The sequence below is a fragment of the Salmo trutta genome, chromosome 35 (assembly GCF_901001165.1).
Source record: "Salmo trutta chromosome 35, fSalTru1.1, whole genome shotgun sequence".
Lineage (NCBI taxonomy): Eukaryota > Metazoa > Chordata > Actinopteri > Salmoniformes > Salmonidae > Salmo > Salmo trutta.
Window position 1 is genome coordinate 35,055,028 of NC_042991.1, and position 19,064 is coordinate 35,074,091.

Genomic DNA, 19,064 nt, shown 5'->3' on the forward strand with positions numbered 1-19,064 from the left:
TTTCAGGATAAAAAAAATAAACAGAATGGAGCTAAGCACAGGCAAAATCCTAGAGGAAAACCTGGTTCAGTCTGCTTTCTACCAAACACTGGGAGATGAATTCCCCTTTCAGCAGAACAATAACCTAAAACACAAGGCTAAATATACACTGATGTTGCTTACCAAGACGACGTTGAATATTTGAGTGGTCTAGTTACGGTTTTTACTTATATCTAATTGAAATTCTATGACAAGACTTGAAAATTACATTCTAGTAATGATTAACAACCATTACGTTTTTAAAGCATAATGTGTGAGGGGGATATTTATATATAAAAAAAATAATAATAAAAAAAGGTAGAATTCTGTGTAGATCGTTGACCAAAAATGACAATTTAATCCATTTTAATCCCACTTTGTAACAACAAAAATTTGGAAAAAGTGGTGTGAATACATTCTGAAGGCACTATAAGTTGCTCCTAACCACAGATCTAGGAACAGATTTACCCTGAATCCTAAGGGGGATGACAAAAATATCTGATCCTGTATCAGGGGTTATGTGCCACTACTACCTTATCCCAGAGTTAATCATTGCAGTCGTACTGCAAAAGAAATCACCGATATAGACAAACCTTGCATCCCAAATAACTATTCATGTGATCACGATAAGCGATTCTGAGCCTCGCCTTCATGCTCAAATTGACCCCCTCAAATACGCTCCTAGGCATGCCTACACTGTGAGCACTAGGAGTGGTCAGTGGTAGCGTTGCAGACCGAGGACCCCTCTTTCTGTGCAGGCACAGGCAGCTGGTGGAAGTGTTGGATGGCCTGGGCTACCTTCTCTGGACAGATGTTGTAGACGGGGTGGCTGGGGGCCTGGAGAGAAAAAAAAAAACACTACTTTTTAAAGCCATGCTCTGTAAAATGTGAATTCCATCCAAAAAAGTGGGCCACCAGCTAAAATGTAAACAATGGAGCTTTCACATGATAGGGCTCCTAAGGACGTGTATGGGAACAGGAAACAGTCCACGTCAGGGATACACTATATGATGTTCATGCCAATTTAACAAGAAAGTGTTAAATCAGAAAGGGGAGCATGATAATTTATCTGGATTAAACATTCTCGAAAAACTCCTAGGAGGCTCACCAGTCTGTTCTCCTCCCGGCCGACGATCAGCTCGTGGTGCAGATCCATGTTGCCAAAGTGCTGCGCTACAGACAGACCACTCAGACAGTAACAGGTGTGGTAAAAGTCTCTGGATCTTGAGGAGGAAAGGAAGAGGAATGTGTGAAAGGAGGTTTTCACAGGTTTTGTTTCTGCAATCAATTGGTGTCAAAAAAAAAAAAGTGTCTCTCTGTATGTAATACATACAGGTAACTGCCAAAATAAAGGAAACACCAACACCAAGAGTCTTAATAGGACACCACGAGCCTCCAGAACAGCTTCAATGCACCTTGGCATAGATTCTACCCATTATGCTTCTTTGAGACATCTCTTTCAGTAACAGATTTCTTCTAGCCATGGTAGGGATGTGCATGGTTATTTGAATATTTGAACGGGCATACATTTTAGCAAACATACATTTTTTAAAACCAGATTAACACTGAAAAAGATTTCAAAATGAAATAAAAATATCCATGCAACATTGTTACATAAAAGGATGTACAATGACATTTAAAAATAGTACATTTAATAAAACAAACTTTTCAATGTAGTTATGACGTGCACGGATCGGCCCATAAAAACACAGGTTTAGCTTGTTGTTTATCTTGGCCAATCAAAGCGGCAAAGAAGCTCAATATGTAGCAAGTGGAGTGAGAGTTCACCAATTCAATGCAAGATGGAATAAATAAGCTACAAGGAGCAATCAACAGGTAGGCTGTTTTATCTGAATGGGGTTGGGGAGCAACCGCAGCATGTGGCCTCAATTAACCTAGCTAGTTAGCTAGCTAGCTCTGAATTAAACTACCTCTGAATTAACCTAGCTAGTTATAGCTAGTTAGCTTAGCCATCTCTGAATTAACCTAGCTAGTTATAGCTGGTTAGCTTAGCCATCTCTGAATTAACCTAGCTAGTTATAGCTGGTTAGCTTAGCTAGCTAGCTTCTCTAGGCTACTCCAGTCAAGACAGGCACTGTTATATGGGATGATAAATAACATTCAGATTCTGAAGATTTTAATTTCCTCAGAGAGGAAATTCATCTTGCAGCAGTCATAAAACATATCACATCTAAAAACAGCAAAGGATATTTACAAGCAAAATGGCAGGGTATGTGCAGTAGCAGGGTATGTGCAGTAGCTATGTGCAATTAGTCAACATATTGTTAAGTTGCAGAATTGCATTAGAAATAAAAAGGAGTACTTGGCCCTATTTTTTTTAACCTTATGGAGTCTGTACCTGCGGCAAGAGGGAAGGAGCTGGAATTCAGGGTGGAGTGAAGAGTCAACCGCTATTGTTTTCACATTATGGAGGGCTCTGCCCAGGTAGAGAGATTACAGTTCTTGCCCCATGATTTTTCTACAAATCCTGACTATCTTGTTTAACCTTTTTTTTCAGTGCAACCTTGATATTCCCAAAGCAGCAGGTCAAGCAGTAAGACAGAATGATCTCAAAAAATTATTTATAAAAAAAGGACAACCATGATGGTTTTTTAAAGTGCAGTTTCCTTAGGAAATACAGTCTGTTGGCCTTTCTTAAAAATAGTGTCAGTACACTGATCCCAGGACAGGTTGTTGTCAATGACTAGCCCAATGTGTTTGTACTCCACTATTTCAAATGGGCTCACCTTTTATCAGTGGTGGTGTGTGCATGGTAGTGCTCCTTCCAAAGTCAATCACCGTGTCCTTTGTTTTACATGTATTTAAAGTTTAGATGGAATGACAGTCAAATCACTCAGAGCTGGTCCATGCTCTGTCTCATCCCCTTCGAGAAGACTAACCAAAGCAGTATATTTGATCAGGTGGCGCCCTGGGAACCGACTCCGGCAGCTGTCTGTTTACAGTACGTATAGTACTGGTGAAAGAACACTGCCCTGTGGGGTTCCTACTGAAGCGGTGCCCACCTCAGAGTGTGTGTTGCCAACTCGTACCTGCTGGGACCTATCAGCTAGGAAGTTGGTGATCTGTGTGATAAGCACAGCATCAAGTCTCCTCTCAGTCTATCCGCGAGGACCAATGGATTGATTGTGTTAAATGCCGAGGAGAAATCTGTGATCATGACACACACATGGGTTTTAAATGGCCTCCAAATTTCACGCACACCAGATGTAAGAGCGAGAGGATGGCATCATCTGTCCCCCTCTCTGACCAGTATGTTAAATGGAGGGGGGGGTCAAGAAGGTGTCTGGTGGTGATGTTGATCTTTTCAAGAGATTAAAGAGAGACATGTCTGTAATCATTTGATGCAGATGGATGAAAGGTTTTTGGGACAGGTACAACAATAGATTGGAAATTCCATCTCTATGGAAACAATGTATCCAGGGGCCACTGGGAGAGAGAGAAGACACCACTCAGCTGAGTGGAACAGTGTTTCAAGACACGACCACTTATGTCATCAGGCCACGGACTCTTTCGTGTACCAAAAACACTCGTACGACTACCTCATTGATGACGAGCGCGTTCTCGGTTGCCATGACATCCTCCTCCAGACAGACCGGGGGGGGGAGCGGGGTGAAGAACTAATTTAGTTCATTGGCTGTAGAGAGGCACACCCTCTTGTTGTCCAGGCAGGGATTGATAGGTTGCCTCGCTTTGAAGGGGGCATTTGCCTTATTCTTAACGCCCATCCAAGGCAAACCAAAAGCGTCTCCCAGTGACATCTGTTGCAGCTTATCCTTGTTCCGGAATCTTACCTATTTTGTTCACATCTCTCTGTAGCCATCTTCTTTAGAGAGTAGATAATCGGAGGCAAACACTTGTTTCTTCATGTTAAGCACCACTTTCAATTCTTTGGTCACCCATGGTTTGTTGTTAGGAAATATCTTTCATGGTTTTTTTGGGGGGGGGGGGATCATGTAAGATATTTCCTAACAACAAACCATGGGTGACTGCTACAAGCGAACGTTAGCTAGTCTTGGCTGTGGTCGGTGTTGCCTTGGCGTTTCTCCCAATATCAGCTCGTTACACCCACCGTCCCATATAACCTCTGCAGCAACAGATCAATAGAGGGCCAGCATCTATAACTCACGCAGCAGTGCTCAGGTTAAAAACACACAGAAAAATAAATCAATAAGAAATACACACATTTCCACTATAAGGATATCTGACAAAAATGTACGATACTATTTGAATAGTGAAATTATTATTTCAAACCCCCATCCCTAAGTCATGGTAGCTAAAACAATGGGAACGGGGAATTTCTATACATGACGGGACGTTGATTTATTCATTAACAGACCTGTGTTTATTGAAAGCAGGTGCCTCCACAGAGTATACAAAACATTAAGAACACCTGCTCTTTCCATGACAGACTGACCAGGTGAATCCAGGTGAAAGATATGATCCCTTATTGATGTCACTTGTTAAATCCACTTCAAAATCTGTGTATAAGACAGGTTAAAGAAGGATTTTTAAGCCTTGAGACAACCGAGTCATGAATTGTGTATGTGTCCCATTCAGAGGGTGAATGGGCTAGACATACTCAAGTGCCTTTGAAAACGCTGCTGGGTTTTTCATGCTCAACAGTTTCCCGTGTGTATCAAGAATGGTCCACCACCCGAAGGACATCCAGCCAACTTGACAACTGTGGGAAGCATTGGGGTCAACATGGGCCAGCATCCCTGTGGAACGCTTTCAACACCTCCAACATATTGAGGCGGTTCTTAGACCAAATGGAGGGATAACTCCATTTTAGAAAGGTGTTCACTCAGTGTACTTTGTATTACTTATTTACTCAAGTGTTTGCTTTATTTTGGCAGGTACTTGTATGTAGTGTATGTATGAAGTGTGTGTGAGTAATTATATATATATATATATATATATATATATATATATATATATATATATATATAGTGTATTCACCCCACTTGGCATTTTACCTATTTTGTTGCCTTACAACTTGGAATTAACATGGATTTTTGGGGGGTTTGTATTAGAGGTCGACCGATTAAATCGGCATGGCCGATTAACTAGGGCCGATTTCAATTTTTATAACAATCGGTAATCAGCATTTTTGGACGCAGATTATGGCCAATTACATTGCATTCCACGAGGAGGCTGCATGGCAGGCTGACCACCTGTTACGCAAGTGCAGCAAGGAGCCTAGGTAAGTTGCGAGCTAGCATTAAACTTATCTTATAAAAAACAATCAATCTTAACATAATCACTAGTTAACTACACATGGTTGATGGTATTACTAGGTTAACTAGCTTGTCCTGCTTTGCATATAATCAATGCGGTGCCTGTTAATTTATCATCGAATCACAGCCTACTTCGCCAAACGGAGATGATTTAACAAGCACATTTGCAAATAAAGCACTGTCGTTGCAACAATATGTACCTAACCATAAACATCAATGCCTTTCTTTAAAATCAATACACAAGTATATATTTTTAAACCTGCATATTTAGTTAATATTGCCTGCTAACATAAATTTATTTTAACTTGGGAAATTGTGTCATTTCTCTTGTGTTCTGTGCAACAGAGTCGGGGTATATGCAGCAGTTTGGGCCGCCTGGCTCGTTGTGAACTGTGTGAAGACCATTTCTTCCTAACAAAGACCGTAATTATTTTGCCAGAATTGTACATAATTATGACATAACATTGAAGGTTGTGCAATGTAACAGCAATATTTAGACTTAGGGATGCCACCCATTAGATAAAATACGGAACAGTTACGTATTTCACTGAAAGAATAAACGTTTTGTTTTTCGAAATGATAGGTCATTAATATGGTCAAATCCGGAAACTAAGGCTCGCATTTGTGTGTTTATTATATTATAATTAAGTCTATGATTTGATATTTGATAGAGCAGTCTGACTGAGTGGTGGTAGGCAGCAACAGGCTCGTAAGCATTCAATCAAACAGCACTTTCCTGCGTTTGCCAGCAGCTCTTCACAATGCTTGAAGCACAGCGCTGTTTATCAAGCTTATCAACTCCCGAGATTAGGCTGGCAATACTATAGCGCCTATAAGAACATCCAATAGTCAAAGGTATATGAAATACAAATGGTATAGGGAGAAATAGCCAACGCGTCATAATTCCTACAATAACTACAACCTAAAACTTCTTACCTGGGAATACTGAAGACTCATGTTAAAAGGAACCACCAGCTTTCATATGTTCTCATGTTCTGAGCAAGGAACTTAAACGTTAGCTTTTTTAAATGTCACATAACACACTTTTACTTTCTTCTCCAACACTGTTTTTGCATTATTTAAACCAAATTGAACATGTTTCATTATTGATTTGACACTAAATTGATTTTATTAATGTATAATATTAAAATAAGTGTTCATTCAGTACTGTTTTAATTGTGTGTGTGTGTGTGTGTGTGTGTGTGTGTGTATATATATATATATATATATATAAAATAACAATAAAAAAAAAAAGCCGATTAATCAGTATCGGCTTTTTTTGGTCCTCCAATAATTGGTATCGGCGTTGAAAAATCATAAAATCGGTCGACCTCTAATTTGTATCATTGGATTTACACAACATGCCTCCCACTTTGAAGATGCAAAATACAAAAAAAACTAATCTTGAGCGTGCATAACTATTCACCCCCCCAAAGTCAATACTTTGTTAGAGCCACCTTTTGCAGCAATTACAACTGCAAGAATCTTGGGGTATGTCTCTATAAGCTTGGCACATCTAGCCACTGGGATGCCCATTCCTCAAGGCAAAACTGCTCCAGCTCCTTCAAGTTGGATGGGTTCCGCTGGTGTACAGCAATCTTTAAGTCATACCACAGATTCTCAATTGGATTGAGGTCTGGGCTTTGACTAAGCCATTCCAAGACATTTAAATGTTTCCCCTTAAACCACTCGAGTACTGCTTTAGCAGTATGCTTAGGTTCATTGTCCTGCTGGAAGGTGAACCTCCATTCCAGTCTCAAATCTCTGGAAGACAGAAACAGGTTTCCCTCAAGAATTTCCCTGTATTTAGCGCCATCCATCATTCCTTCAATTCTGACCAGTCCCTGCTGATGAAAAACATCCCAACAGCATGATGCTGCCACCACCATGCGTCACTGTGGGGATGGTGTTCTCGGGGTGATGAGAGGTGTTGGGTTTGCGCCAGACATAGCGCTTTCCTTGATGGACAAAAAGCTCAATTTTAGTCTCATCTGACCAGAGTACCTTCTTCCATATGTTTGGGGATGCCGTTTGGCGAACGCCAAACGTGTTTGCTTATTTTTTCTTTAATCAATGGCTCTTCCATAAAGCCCAGCTCTGTGGAGTGTACGGCTTAAAGTGATCCTATGGACAGATACTCCCTTCTCCGCTGTGGAGCTTTGCAGCTCCTTCAGAGTTATCTTTGGTATCTTTGTTGCCTCTCTGATTAATGCCCTCCTTGCCTGGTCTGTGAGTTTTGGTGGGCGGCCCTCTCTTGGCAGATTTGTTTTGGTGCCATATTCTTTCCATTTTTTAATAATGGATTTAATGGTGCTCTGTGGGATGTTCAAAGTTTCTGATATCTTTTTATAACCCAACCCTGATCTGTACTTCTCCACAACTATGTCCCTGAGCTGTTTGGAGAGCTCCTTGGTCTTCATGGTGCAGCTTGCTTGGTGGTTCCCCTTGCTTAGTGGTGTTGCAGACTCTGGGGCATTTCAGAGCAGGTGTATATATACACACTGAGATCATGTGACACTTAAAGTTTACCTGTGTGCAATCTAACTAATTATGTGACTTCTGAAGGTAATTGGATGCACCAGATCTTATTTTAGGGGCTTCATAGCAAAGGGGGTGAATACACATACACGCATCACTTTTCAGTTTAATGTTTTTGTAGAATTTTTTTAAACAAGTTCTTTTTTCCACTTCACCAATTTGGACTATTTTTTGTATGTCCATTACATGAAATCCAAATAAAAATCCATTTAAATTACAGGTTGTAATGCAACAAAATAGGAGAAACGCCAAGGGGGATGAATACCTTTGCAAGGCACTGTATGCATATGTAGTGTGTACGTAGTGTGTGTGTGTGTGTGGGGGGTACATACTTGCCAGGCTTGTCCAGCAGCCCACCAGCAGGGTTCTGACAGCAGAGGAGGATGTACTCCTGCAACGCCTGCTGCTCAAACATCCACTTCTGCAGGCTCAATGTAGAGTCCCCTTTTGGTCAACAAAAAAAAAATTGACAAAAATTCCAAAACCAGTTATATGAGATGAAGGTAGCCAGAGGCTAGTACTTTTCAGACCGGGGTATTAGAAAATGTGCCAAATTAGGCCAGTCAGTCTGTCTGCCTCTCCGTCTGTCGGTTGGTCTGCCTGCCTTCCTGCCTCTCTGTCTGTGTGTCAGTTGGTCCGCCTGCCTGCCTCTGTTTGTCGGTTGGTCTGCCTGCCTGCCTTCCTGCCTCTCTGTCTGTGTGTCAGTTGGTCCGCCTGCCTGCCTCTGTTTGTCGGTTGGTCTGCCTGCCTTCCTGCCTCTCTGTCTGTGTGTCAGTTGGTCCGCCTGCCTGCCTCTGTTTGTCGGTTGGTCCGCCTGCCTGCCTCTGTTTGTCGGTTGGTCCGCCTGCCTGCCTCTGTGTGTCGGTTGGTCCGCCTGCCTGCCTTCCTGCCTCTCTGTCTGTCTGTTTGTCGGTTGGTCCGCCTGCCTGCCTCTGTTTGTTTGTCGGTTGGTCCGCCTGCCTGCCTCTGTTTGTCGGTTGGTCCGCCTGCCTGCCTCTGTTTGTCGGTTGGTCCGCCTGCCTGCCTCTGTTTGTCGGTTGGTCCGCCTGCCTGCCTCTGTTTGTCGGTTGGTCTGCCTGCCTGCCTTCCTGCCTCTCTGTCTGTTTGTCAGTTGGTCTGCCTTCCTGCCTCTCTGTCTGTGTGTCGGTTGGTCCGCCTGCCTGCCTCTGTTTGTCGGTTGGTCTGCCTGCCTTCCTGCCTCTCTGTCTGTGTGTCAGTTGGTCCGCCTGCCTGCCTCTGTTTGTCGGTTGGTCCGCCTGCCTGCCTCTGTTTGTCGGTTGGTCCGCCTGCCTGCCTCTGTGTGTCGGTTGGTCCGCCTGCCTGCCTTCCTGCCTCTCTGTCTGTCTGTTTGTCGGTTGGTCCGCCTGCCTGCCTCTGTTTGTCGGTTGGTCCGCCTGCCTGCCTCTGTTTGTCGGTTGGTCCGCCTGCCTGCCTCTGTTTGTCGGTTGGTCCGCCTGCCTGCCTCTGTTTGTCGGTTGGTCCGCCTGCCTGCCTCTGTTTGTCGGTTGGTCTGCCTGCCTTCCTGCCTCTCTGTCTGTGTGTCGGTTGGTCCGCCTGCCTGCCTGCCTCTCTGTCTGTGTGTCGGTTGGTCCGCCTGCCTGCCTCTGTGTGTCGGTTGGTCCGCCTGCCTGCCTTCCTGCCTCTCTGTCTGTCTGTTTGTCGGTTGGTCCGCCTGCCTGCCTCTGTTTGTCGGTTGGTCCGCCTGCCTGCCTCTGTTTGTCGGTTGGTCCGCCTGCCTGCCTGCCTCTGTTTGTCGGTTGGTCCGCCTGCCTGCCTGCCTCTGTTTGTCGGTTGGTCCGCCTGCCTGCCTGCCTCTGTTTGTCGGTTGGTCCGCCTGCCTGCCTGCCTCTGTTTGTCGGTTGGTCCGCCTGCCTGCCTGCCTCTGTTTGTCGGTTGGTCCGCCTGCCTGCCTGCCTCTGTTTGTCGGTTGGTCCGCCTGCCTGCCTGCCTCTGTTTGTCGGTTGGTCCGCCTGCCTGCCTGCCTCTGTTTGTCGGTTGGTCCGCCTGCCTGCCTGCCTCTGTTTGTCGGTTGGTCCGCCTGCCTGCCTGCCTCTGTTTGTCGGTTGGTCCGCCTGCCTGCCTGCCTCTGTTTGTCGGTTGGTCCGCCTGCCTGCCTGCCTCTGTTTGTCGGTTGGTCCGCCTGCCTGCCTGCCTCTGTTTGTCGGTTGGTCCGCCTGCCTGCCTGCCTCTGTTTGTCGGTTGGTCCGCCTGCCTGCCTGCCTCTGTTTGTCGGTTGGTCCGCCTGCCTGCCTGCCTCTGTTTGTCGGTTGGTCCGCCTGCCTGAACTTATTTAAGCCATAACAAAAAAGGGGTTGAATAATAATTAATATTCAATAATTAAATAATTAATATTCAATAATTAAATAATTAATATTCAATAATTAAATAATTAATATTCAATAATTAAATAATTAATATTCAATAATTAAATAATTAATACTCATTTCTAATTTAACTGGTAAACATTTAAAAAAAAAAAAATGTCCTTTGACATTGTTACGAGATGTCGTCAAGCCAATAGATGGTGCTGCTGTTGTGTATCTTAGTGTGATACTCTATAGTACTAGTGAGCCAAGTTAGGCATTACTATGCACTGAATGGAGCTGTACATATGCTACACTGATAGTGAAGTAAAGACCTTCTAAATCAACATTATTCAGTACAAGACCAAGGTAAAATCAGCATACAAAACATGTCAGAAGTCTAAACCAAAAATAAATTATCCTTGACGAATCAAAATATCAAAAACGACACAGAGAAATGCACAGGAGGAAGCAACGTGCCAACTTGCTAACCAGCTACAAAATAAATAATACAAATAAATAAAAGCCCACAACAATGGTTTACCTTGTAATTCCTATACCAGAGCCTACACTGTGTGCACAATTATTAGGCAAGTCAGTATTTTGACCATATCATCATCATTATTATGCATATTTCCCAACTCCAAGCTGTATAAACTGGCATGCTTATTGGATCTAAGCATATCAGGTGATGTGTATTTGTGTAATGAGGGAGGGTGTGGCCTAAGGAGATCAACACCCTATATCAAGGTGTGTATAATTATTAGGTAGCTTCTTTTCCTCAGGCAAAATGGGCCAAAAAATAGATTTAACTAACTCTGAAAAGTCAAAAATTTTAAAAAGTATTTCAGAGGAATGCAGCACTCTTGAAATTGCTAAGATATTGGGGCGTGATCACAGAACCATCAAACGTTTTGTTGCAAATAGTCAACAGGGTCGCAAGAACCGTGTTGAGAAAAAAAGACGCAAATTAACTGCCAAAGATTTTAGAAGAATCTAACGTGAAGCTACCAGGAAGCCATTATCCTCCAGCGCTCTCATATTCCAGAACTGCAACCTACCTGGAGTGCCCAGAAGTACAAGGTGTTCAGTGCTCAGAGACATGGCCAAGGTAAGGAAGGCTGAAACCCGACCACCACTGAACAAGACACATAAGTTGAAACGTTAAGACTGGGCCAAGAAATATCTGAAGACAGATTTTTCAAAGGTTTTATGGACTGATGAGATGAGTGACTCTTGACGGACCAGATGGATGGGCCCGTGGCTGGATCAGTAACGGGCACGAAGCTCCACTTCGACTCAGACGCCAGCAAGGTGGAGGTGGGGTACTGGTATGGGGTGGTATTATTAAAGATGAGCTAGTTGGACCTTTTCGGGTTGAAGATGGACTCAAATTCAACACCTAAACCTACTGCCAGGTTTTAGAACACACTTTCTTCAAGCAGTGGTACAGGAAAAAGTCTGCATCTTTCAAGAAGACCATGATTTTTTTTTATGCAGGACAATGCTCCATCGCATGCATCGAAGTACTCCACTGCGTGGCTAGCCAGTAAAGTCCTTAAAGATGAAAGAATAATGACATGGCCCCCTTCCTCACCTGACCTAAACCCTATTGAGAACTTGTGGTCCCTTGTTAAACAGATGCTTTACGGTGAAGGAAAACAGTACACCTCTCCGACCAGTGTCTGGGAGGCTGTGGTTGCTGCTGCACAAAAACGTTGATGGTCAACAGATCAAGAAACTGACAGACTCCATGGATGGAAGGCTTATGACTGTTATTGAAAAGAAGGGTGGCTATATTGGTCACTGATTTTTTGTTGTTGTTGAAATGTCAGGAATGTTTATTTATACATTTTGAGTTGTTTGTTTATTATTCTCACTTTAACAGATGAAAATAAACAAGTGAGATGGGGAACTTTTCGTTTTTTCATTTAGTTGCATAATAATTCTGCACACTAATAGTTGCCCAATAATTGTGCACACATAGATATTCTCAGAAGAAAGCCAAAACCTCACTTTTACTTTCTTAAATATTCAGGTTTGAGGTTTATTAACATTTTGGATTGACCGAGAGCGCTGTAGTTGTTCAATAATAAAATGAATCCTCAAACATACAACTTGCCTAATAATTGTGCACACAGTGTCTGGTCATGAAGGGCGATAAATACAACTGGACAATGTTTACAGCACAACGGGGAAACTATGAGATAGCGACAGGTCTGGAAGCAGAAGTCCGTATAATAACTCTGCTAACCGTGATGGGAGAGGAATGTCACATCTTACAGTGGAATCTGTATATGCCTGAAGCAGAGAGAACGGACCTGGTAAAAATTATAGAGGCGCTACAGAAACACTCAGCCATTCCAGTATGTGCTCTACTAAAAAAAGGTACATGTTTAATACTTGTCAACAAAGTCAATGTGTAACATCCGAGCAAGTTAGCAGACGCGTGAATTACGAGAGGAACTAGTCTGTGACGGGCATCAAAAGACAAAGCTGCTTGAACGTGCACGCTCAGAGAACCTGAACAAAGCCATAGACATGTGTCGTTACAAGTGAACCAGCACAAATGCAGAAATCTGGAAAAATTGGTTGAGGAACCAGAGACGTTATACCTACCGTAAGAGACAGTCACAATCAAAAGGCCAAACCTATGGTCGTAAACAGAGTTTACAGGGAACACTAACAAAAATAGACTGCCAAACGACTTACCCTGTCATTACTGTGGTTCAGTACATGCCAAAGCCAAATGCCCAGCATACGGTGTCACCTGTAAAGCATGTGGCAAACAAAACCATTTTGCCAGGATACGTAAACAAACACATACCTCAACACAATGAGTCAGATGACCAAACAACAGATGTAATTCATCTCACAGGTTAACGCTGTGGAAGACAAGGCAAACAAATGGTTCATTAACCTTTAAACTAGCTCCACTCAGTGACATACGACCCCAGTCGTACAATTAAAACGTTGAATAGACACAGGACCAACAGTGAATGTCAAACTATGGGGAACTACAGCGAGTCGTGGAAGATAACATTCCAGTTCTCCTGCCCAGAAGAGCTACAGTAAAGCTTTATGACGGCACACTGATAAATCCAACAGAAGCAAGCAAATCTCAAAGCAGATCAGGATGGAAAAATGTTTCATATCAAATTTCAGGTCATGGAGACATCCCAGCTGAAAGACTCAGCCTACTACATGGGAACCATGCCAGCTTCCTCTCCTGTCAGCTGACTCGTGTGAAAGACTCAGCCTACTACATGGGAACCATGCCAGCTTCCTCTCCTGTCAGCTGACACGTGCGAAAGACTCAGCCTGCTACATATGAACCACGAAAGCCACAGAGCATACACCCTGGATTAACAACATGGTTGTCATTGACAAACCTGATAAACTACAAATATGCACAGACCCTAGTGCACTCAACAAAGCCTTAACTCAGATCACACTTCCAGATGCCCACAATAGAAGAGATTCTACCAGAGATATCCAACACAAAGGGTATTCTCAGTACTCAATGACAAAGACGGATATTGGCAAGCCAAACTTGATGAAGTGAGCAGCTCTCTAACAACTTGCTGGACACCTGCAGGCAGGTATAGATGGCTGAGGACGCCATTTGGAATCCAGGCAGCAGCTGAAGAAAACCAGCGCAGACGGTGGTGAAGCACTACAGGGACTAAAAGGAGTGAATGTGAACACGGATGACATTCTATCCTATGGATGTGGTGACACACGCGAAGAGGTTGATGGCAGATCATGACCGAAACCTCACAGCTCTCCTGCAGAGAGCAAGAGATGTCAACCTGAAGCTGAATAAAAAAAAATAAACTCTGGTTAAAGCTACCTAGTGTGACATTACACAGGTCATGTTGTCACCTGACCCAGAGAAAATCACAGCTGCTCAGCGTCAAGTCACTACCCCGGCTGGTAGGGTTGGTGAACAATCTTCCAAAATTCATTCCCCGCCCATCTGATGTGTGGGAGCCGCTCGGAAGACTGATTGACAAGGACACGGGACGGACACGGAACAGACACGGAACAGACACGGAACAGACACGGAACAGACACGGAACAGACACGGAACAGACACGCTACCACAGTCTCAACTGCTGAGTCATGCCATCAAAACAGTCACAACACCCAGTGCTCAAATACTACCACCTGAATGATGAAGTCACACCGCAGTGTGATGCCAGTGATACAGGTTTGGGAGGTAAAAACAGAAACAACAACCTGTTGAACTTGCCTCCAGAACATCGACTCAGACAGAACAAAGATATGAACAGATTGAGAAAGAATGTCTCGCCATTGTTTTTGAATGTAACAAGTTTGACCAGTATCTGCATGGCAGAGAGTTCGTCACAATACAAAGCGACCACAAACCACTCGAGACTATCTTTAAAAAAAAAAAATCCCTACTCACAACACCCAAGCGACTACAGAGAATGTTGCTAAGGCTACAAAAGATCCCCACGTGCAACACAACCACGCCAAAGAACTACACGTAGCTGACCTGCTGTCCAGAACAGCTCAAACCTCAGGAACAGACCAAATGCTAACACCAGCCACAGTCTACGCTGTGGGTCGAGCCACGACTGACCAGGAACAGGTGGATCACAACAGCGATGTCAACATTCTCCACTAAAACCAATGGAGTCAAAGTACACTGTTCCCAGGACCCACTGTTTCAGGCTTTGCATGCAAAAATCAACAAAATGGCTGGCCTGGAACCAAACTGGTTGTGAGTAACACTGAAAGATCTCTGGACGCACCAAGAGGATCTCGCCACAGAAAATGGACTGATATTCAAAAGGAAACAGGGTCTTCATGCCTAACATGTTAACCACTGACTTTCTGCCCAAAAATCCACTCTGGCCACTTAGGCATAGAGGCCCGAGGACGACTGGGGACCACTGGAACGAACCCGGCACCCCAGCGGGTGGGTGGACAACAGGCTGCTGTTATGGAAGCAGCCCCGCTGCCTGAAAATCTGGCTCTGAGACACCAGAACCAGAGAAAATATCAGGTTGCCTGTGAGAAACTCCAGGAACTTGTTTAATCTAAATAAGGTCAACTCTTAAATTGTTTTTGTAAAAAATATGAAAAACAAAACGAAGAAGACGGAAGCAGAATCGAGTAGTTTGCTTATGGACTTTTAACGGTGATTCTTATTGAAGGTGCCGGCATAAGAACACAGTTACAGGTTTTTTATTACCACCATTGTAATGTTTTTACTGGTTTTAAATCGCAGTTCTCCTGTTTATGAGTCGAGGAGTTCGCTTCATCAGCTGTGTAAAGGAAGATGTTACCAGATGTCGTCAAGCCAACAGATGGTGTTGTTGTTATGTGTATCTTAGTGTGATACTCTATAGTACTAGTGAGCCAAGTTAGGCATTACTATGCACTGAATGGAGCTGTATGCAAAAATCTAAATTGGATTTGTCACATGCGCCGAATACAACAGGTGTAGACCTTACCGTGAAATGCTGAATACAAGCCCTTAACCAACAATGCAGTTCAAGAGTTAAGAAAATATTTACTAAATTAGGTTAAAAACTAAAAAAACTAAAAAGAGCAACAATAAAATAACGAGGCCGTTGGATGACTGGTCTCGTTAACTTCACTGCAAGTAGATTGTATGTTTCAAATATTCAATAAATACAATAACGAGGCCATGTACAGGGGGTACCGGTACGGAGTCAATGTGCAGGGGGTACATGCAACCCAATGAAGACCTTATCAACATTACCTTGCTCTTGTATTGAATAAATCGGCCTACAAAACAAATATGGGGTCTTGTGTGTGTAGGCCAGTGACACAAAATGGCAATTTAATCCATTTTAAATTCAGACTGTAACAAATCAAAACGTTAAAAATAAAAAATAAATAAGTCTAGGTGGTTTGAATTCTTTCTGAAGTCACTGTACCCGTCTTTGTGACAATACATATAGGGCCGGGAGATGAATAGAATTCATTCAATTAATTAAAAATGTCAATTTTTGCACGATATTCCAAATGCCTGTATAGCAAGAATCAAGGTTTTGTTATTTTTCGTTTGTATGAGTGTTTATGTCCGCTTGTTCTCCGGTTGTATTTTTGGACTCGTCTCTTTCGCTCCTCTGTGCACCTTCCCATTCTCACCAGAGATCTGTATACAATATAATGACGAGCTGCACGTCTCCGCCTTGACAACGGGAGTCGTTGTCCTAAAGACGGGAAGACAGGCGACAGGTCCATAATAAACCCATAGAAACGCATTGGCCTTATTTTGGACAAATTTTAGCGAGTGTGAAACTTCTCATTTTGCCTCTCCCCCCCATGGTTTGCACACGCCAAGCCCCCGCCCCTCACGCCAAGCCCCCGCCCCTCACGCCAAGCCCCCGCCCCTCACGCCAAGCCCCCGCCCCTCACGCCAACAAAGTTGAGAGATCACATCTTCCTCTCTAACAAGCGGTTTCAACTCGTTATTTGGATTTGAGATTTGGTCCAACAGAATCTGGACACCAAAACACATTGAGACATTATTTTACTGTAATGGAGGAGAAGTTACCTTTTCTAGGTCTCAACTCCACACACTGTGCACAGACCAGACACTACTAAAACCAGAGGATCAATGAACATTGATTGTGGAAAATGAATGCTGTTTGTCGAGGGCAGCTTTGGGGTTACCACATACCACTAGCAGCATTTTAACCAAAGACTGTTATACTAGCTGTCTAGTCTGTGTTTTATATATGTACAATAAGAATTAAAACACAAATAAGGAATTGGCAAATCGTTCTCATTCTGAGAAACAAAGTAGGCCGACATCTGAACGAAGTGGACAGGCTCACATGTTGTTGACATCTGAACGAAGTGGACAGGCTCACATGTTGTTCACATCTGAACGAAGTGGACAGGCTAACATGTTGTTGACATCTCAACGAGGTGGACAGGCTAACATGTTGTTGACATCTGAACGAAGTGGACAGGCTAACATGTTGTTGACATCTCAACGAGGTGGACAGGCTAACATGTTGTTGACATCTCAACGAGGTGGACAGGCTAACATGTTGTTGACATCTCAACGAGGTGGACAGGCTAACATGTTGTTGACATCTCAACGAGGTGGACAGGCTAACATGTTGTTGACATCTCAACGAGGTGGACAGGCTGACATGTTGTTGACATCTCAACGAGGTGGACAGGCTGACATGTTGTTGACATCTCAACGAGGTGGACAGGCTGACATGTTGTTGACATCTCAACGAGGTGGACAGGCTGACATGTTGTTGACATCTCAACGAGGTGGACAGGCTAACATGTTGTTGACATCTCAACGAGGTGGACAGGCTAACATGTTGTTGACATCTCAACGAAGTGGACAGGCTCACATGTTGTTGACATCTGAACGAGGTGGACAGGCTAACATGTTGTTGACATCTGAATGAAGTGGACAGGCTGACATGTTGTTGACATTTCAACGAGGCGGACAGGCTAACATGTTGAAACAGTCGGAGACGGACAGCAGGACGCGTTCATAACTCAACAGTTCAACCTTGTTAGTCAGCAAATAGATTCAAAGTGAAATATAAAAGATGAGCAGGCTACTCACTAGCATGTGGGCTTGAGAGATTGTTTTCTACAGCCTAATGCCTACTTCAAGAAGTCGCTCATTATTAGTGAACGTGCGTTATGCATGGTTCTAGTTACATTCTGTAACAAAAAAGTGCACTTTCATAGACTTGAAATCCAGACCAATGATTATTGCACCAAAAAAAAACTATTATTAAAAACTATTATTATTATTATTATTATTATTATTATTATATAAAACTAACTATTATTTTGATAAAATAATGTAATTATTAATGGTTCTTTATGGTTGTGGAAGACGTCAAAAGTCCTGAATTCATTAGATTATTGCTTACTGTTTAAAATGCAGTGTATTTTACCTTTAAAATTGTACAAAGCTTATTTAGAAAAAAAATTATAAATCTATATATATATTGTGAATCGCCCATAAGTTATAAAAACACGTAGATATGATTTTTAGGTCATATCACCCAGACTTAACTACATTTACGTTTTAGTCATTTAGCCGGACACTCTTATCCAGAGCGACTTACTCTAGTGAGTTCATACTGTAACTAGCTAAACTCTAAAATGTGGTTACTATACCTACCTCCTTTGAAGAGGGCTCTGTGTAGCAGTGGCAGCAGCCCAGCCTGCCAGAAGGAGTAGCAGCCGTCCACCAGTTTGTTACAGCGACCCTGGAACCCTCCCTCAAACCTCATCTGTCTGCTGGCCACCCACCGCTACGGAAGGAGAGAGAGGAGGAGGAGGAGGAGGAGGAGGAGAAGGAGAGAGTGTACAGCAGGAGGAGAGAGGAGGAGGAGGAGAAGGAGAGAGAGTGTACAGCAGGAGGAGAGAGGAGGAGGAGGAGAAGGAGAGAGAGTGTACAGCAGGAGGAGAGAGGAGGAGGAGGAGAAGGAGAGAGAGTGTACAGCAGGAGGAGAGAGAGAAGGAGGAGGAGAAGGAGAGAGTGTACAGCAGGAGAAAGAGTGAGAAGAGAGAGTAAGGGCGGCGTCATTATCACTAAAGAGCCTTATCACAATGAGAGTAGCTGACGCCATTTTACCTACAGTGCCAGCAAGGCAGCCATTTTCTATCCAAACCAGCCATAGTGTAAATGCCGTGCAGCGAACACAGTGAGAGCGGTTGGAGTTTCATCCAGCCTTTCTGCTCTTTGAAACTAGCCAGATGATGAAATCCCATGAGGTTCCTATCAGAGAGGGTCTAATATGAATTGATATTTGCAAACTGAGAAATGTGGACGCGGTTGCTATAGCAACGGCTAATTGGGAATCTTTCCAAAGCACGAGGACTGAATCATTATGGAATTGGTTTAAGTACCAGCTGGAGTCCTCAGTCGTCTCTCGGTTTCTGAAGCTGAGGA

General features: G+C 43.4%; 1 protein-coding gene across 1 annotated transcript; it reads right to left on the minus strand.

Moving 5' to 3' along the window:
• Positions 1-216: 216 nt before the first annotated feature.
• LOC115175136 (protein farnesyltransferase subunit beta-like) lies at positions 217-18,421 on the minus strand. The gene is made up of 4 exons (XM_029734352.1): positions 18,291-18,421; positions 8,147-8,258; positions 1,127-1,241; positions 217-855 (listed from the first exon to the last, which is right to left on the minus strand). The coding sequence occupies exons 1-4, from the start codon at positions 18,400-18,402 to the stop codon at positions 724-726; spliced, it is 471 nt and encodes a 156-aa protein (XP_029590212.1). The 5' UTR covers positions 18,403-18,421; the 3' UTR covers positions 217-723.
• Between the last annotated feature and the right edge of the window lie 643 nt (positions 18,422-19,064).

Coding starts and splice junctions, on each gene's coding strand:
- LOC115175136 (XM_029734352.1), bottom strand. CDS start 18,402: ATGAGGTTTGAGGGAGGGTTCCAGGGTCGCTGTAACAAACTGGTGGAC. Junction 8,259..18,290: donor CAGAGCCCTCTTCAAAGGAG/GTAGGTATAGTA, acceptor GTTGACCAAAAG/GGGACTCTACATTGAGCCTG. Junction 856..1,126: donor GCCGGGAGGAGAACAGACTG/GTGAGCCTCCTA, acceptor TTTTCTCTCCAG/GCCCCCAGCCACCCCGTCTA.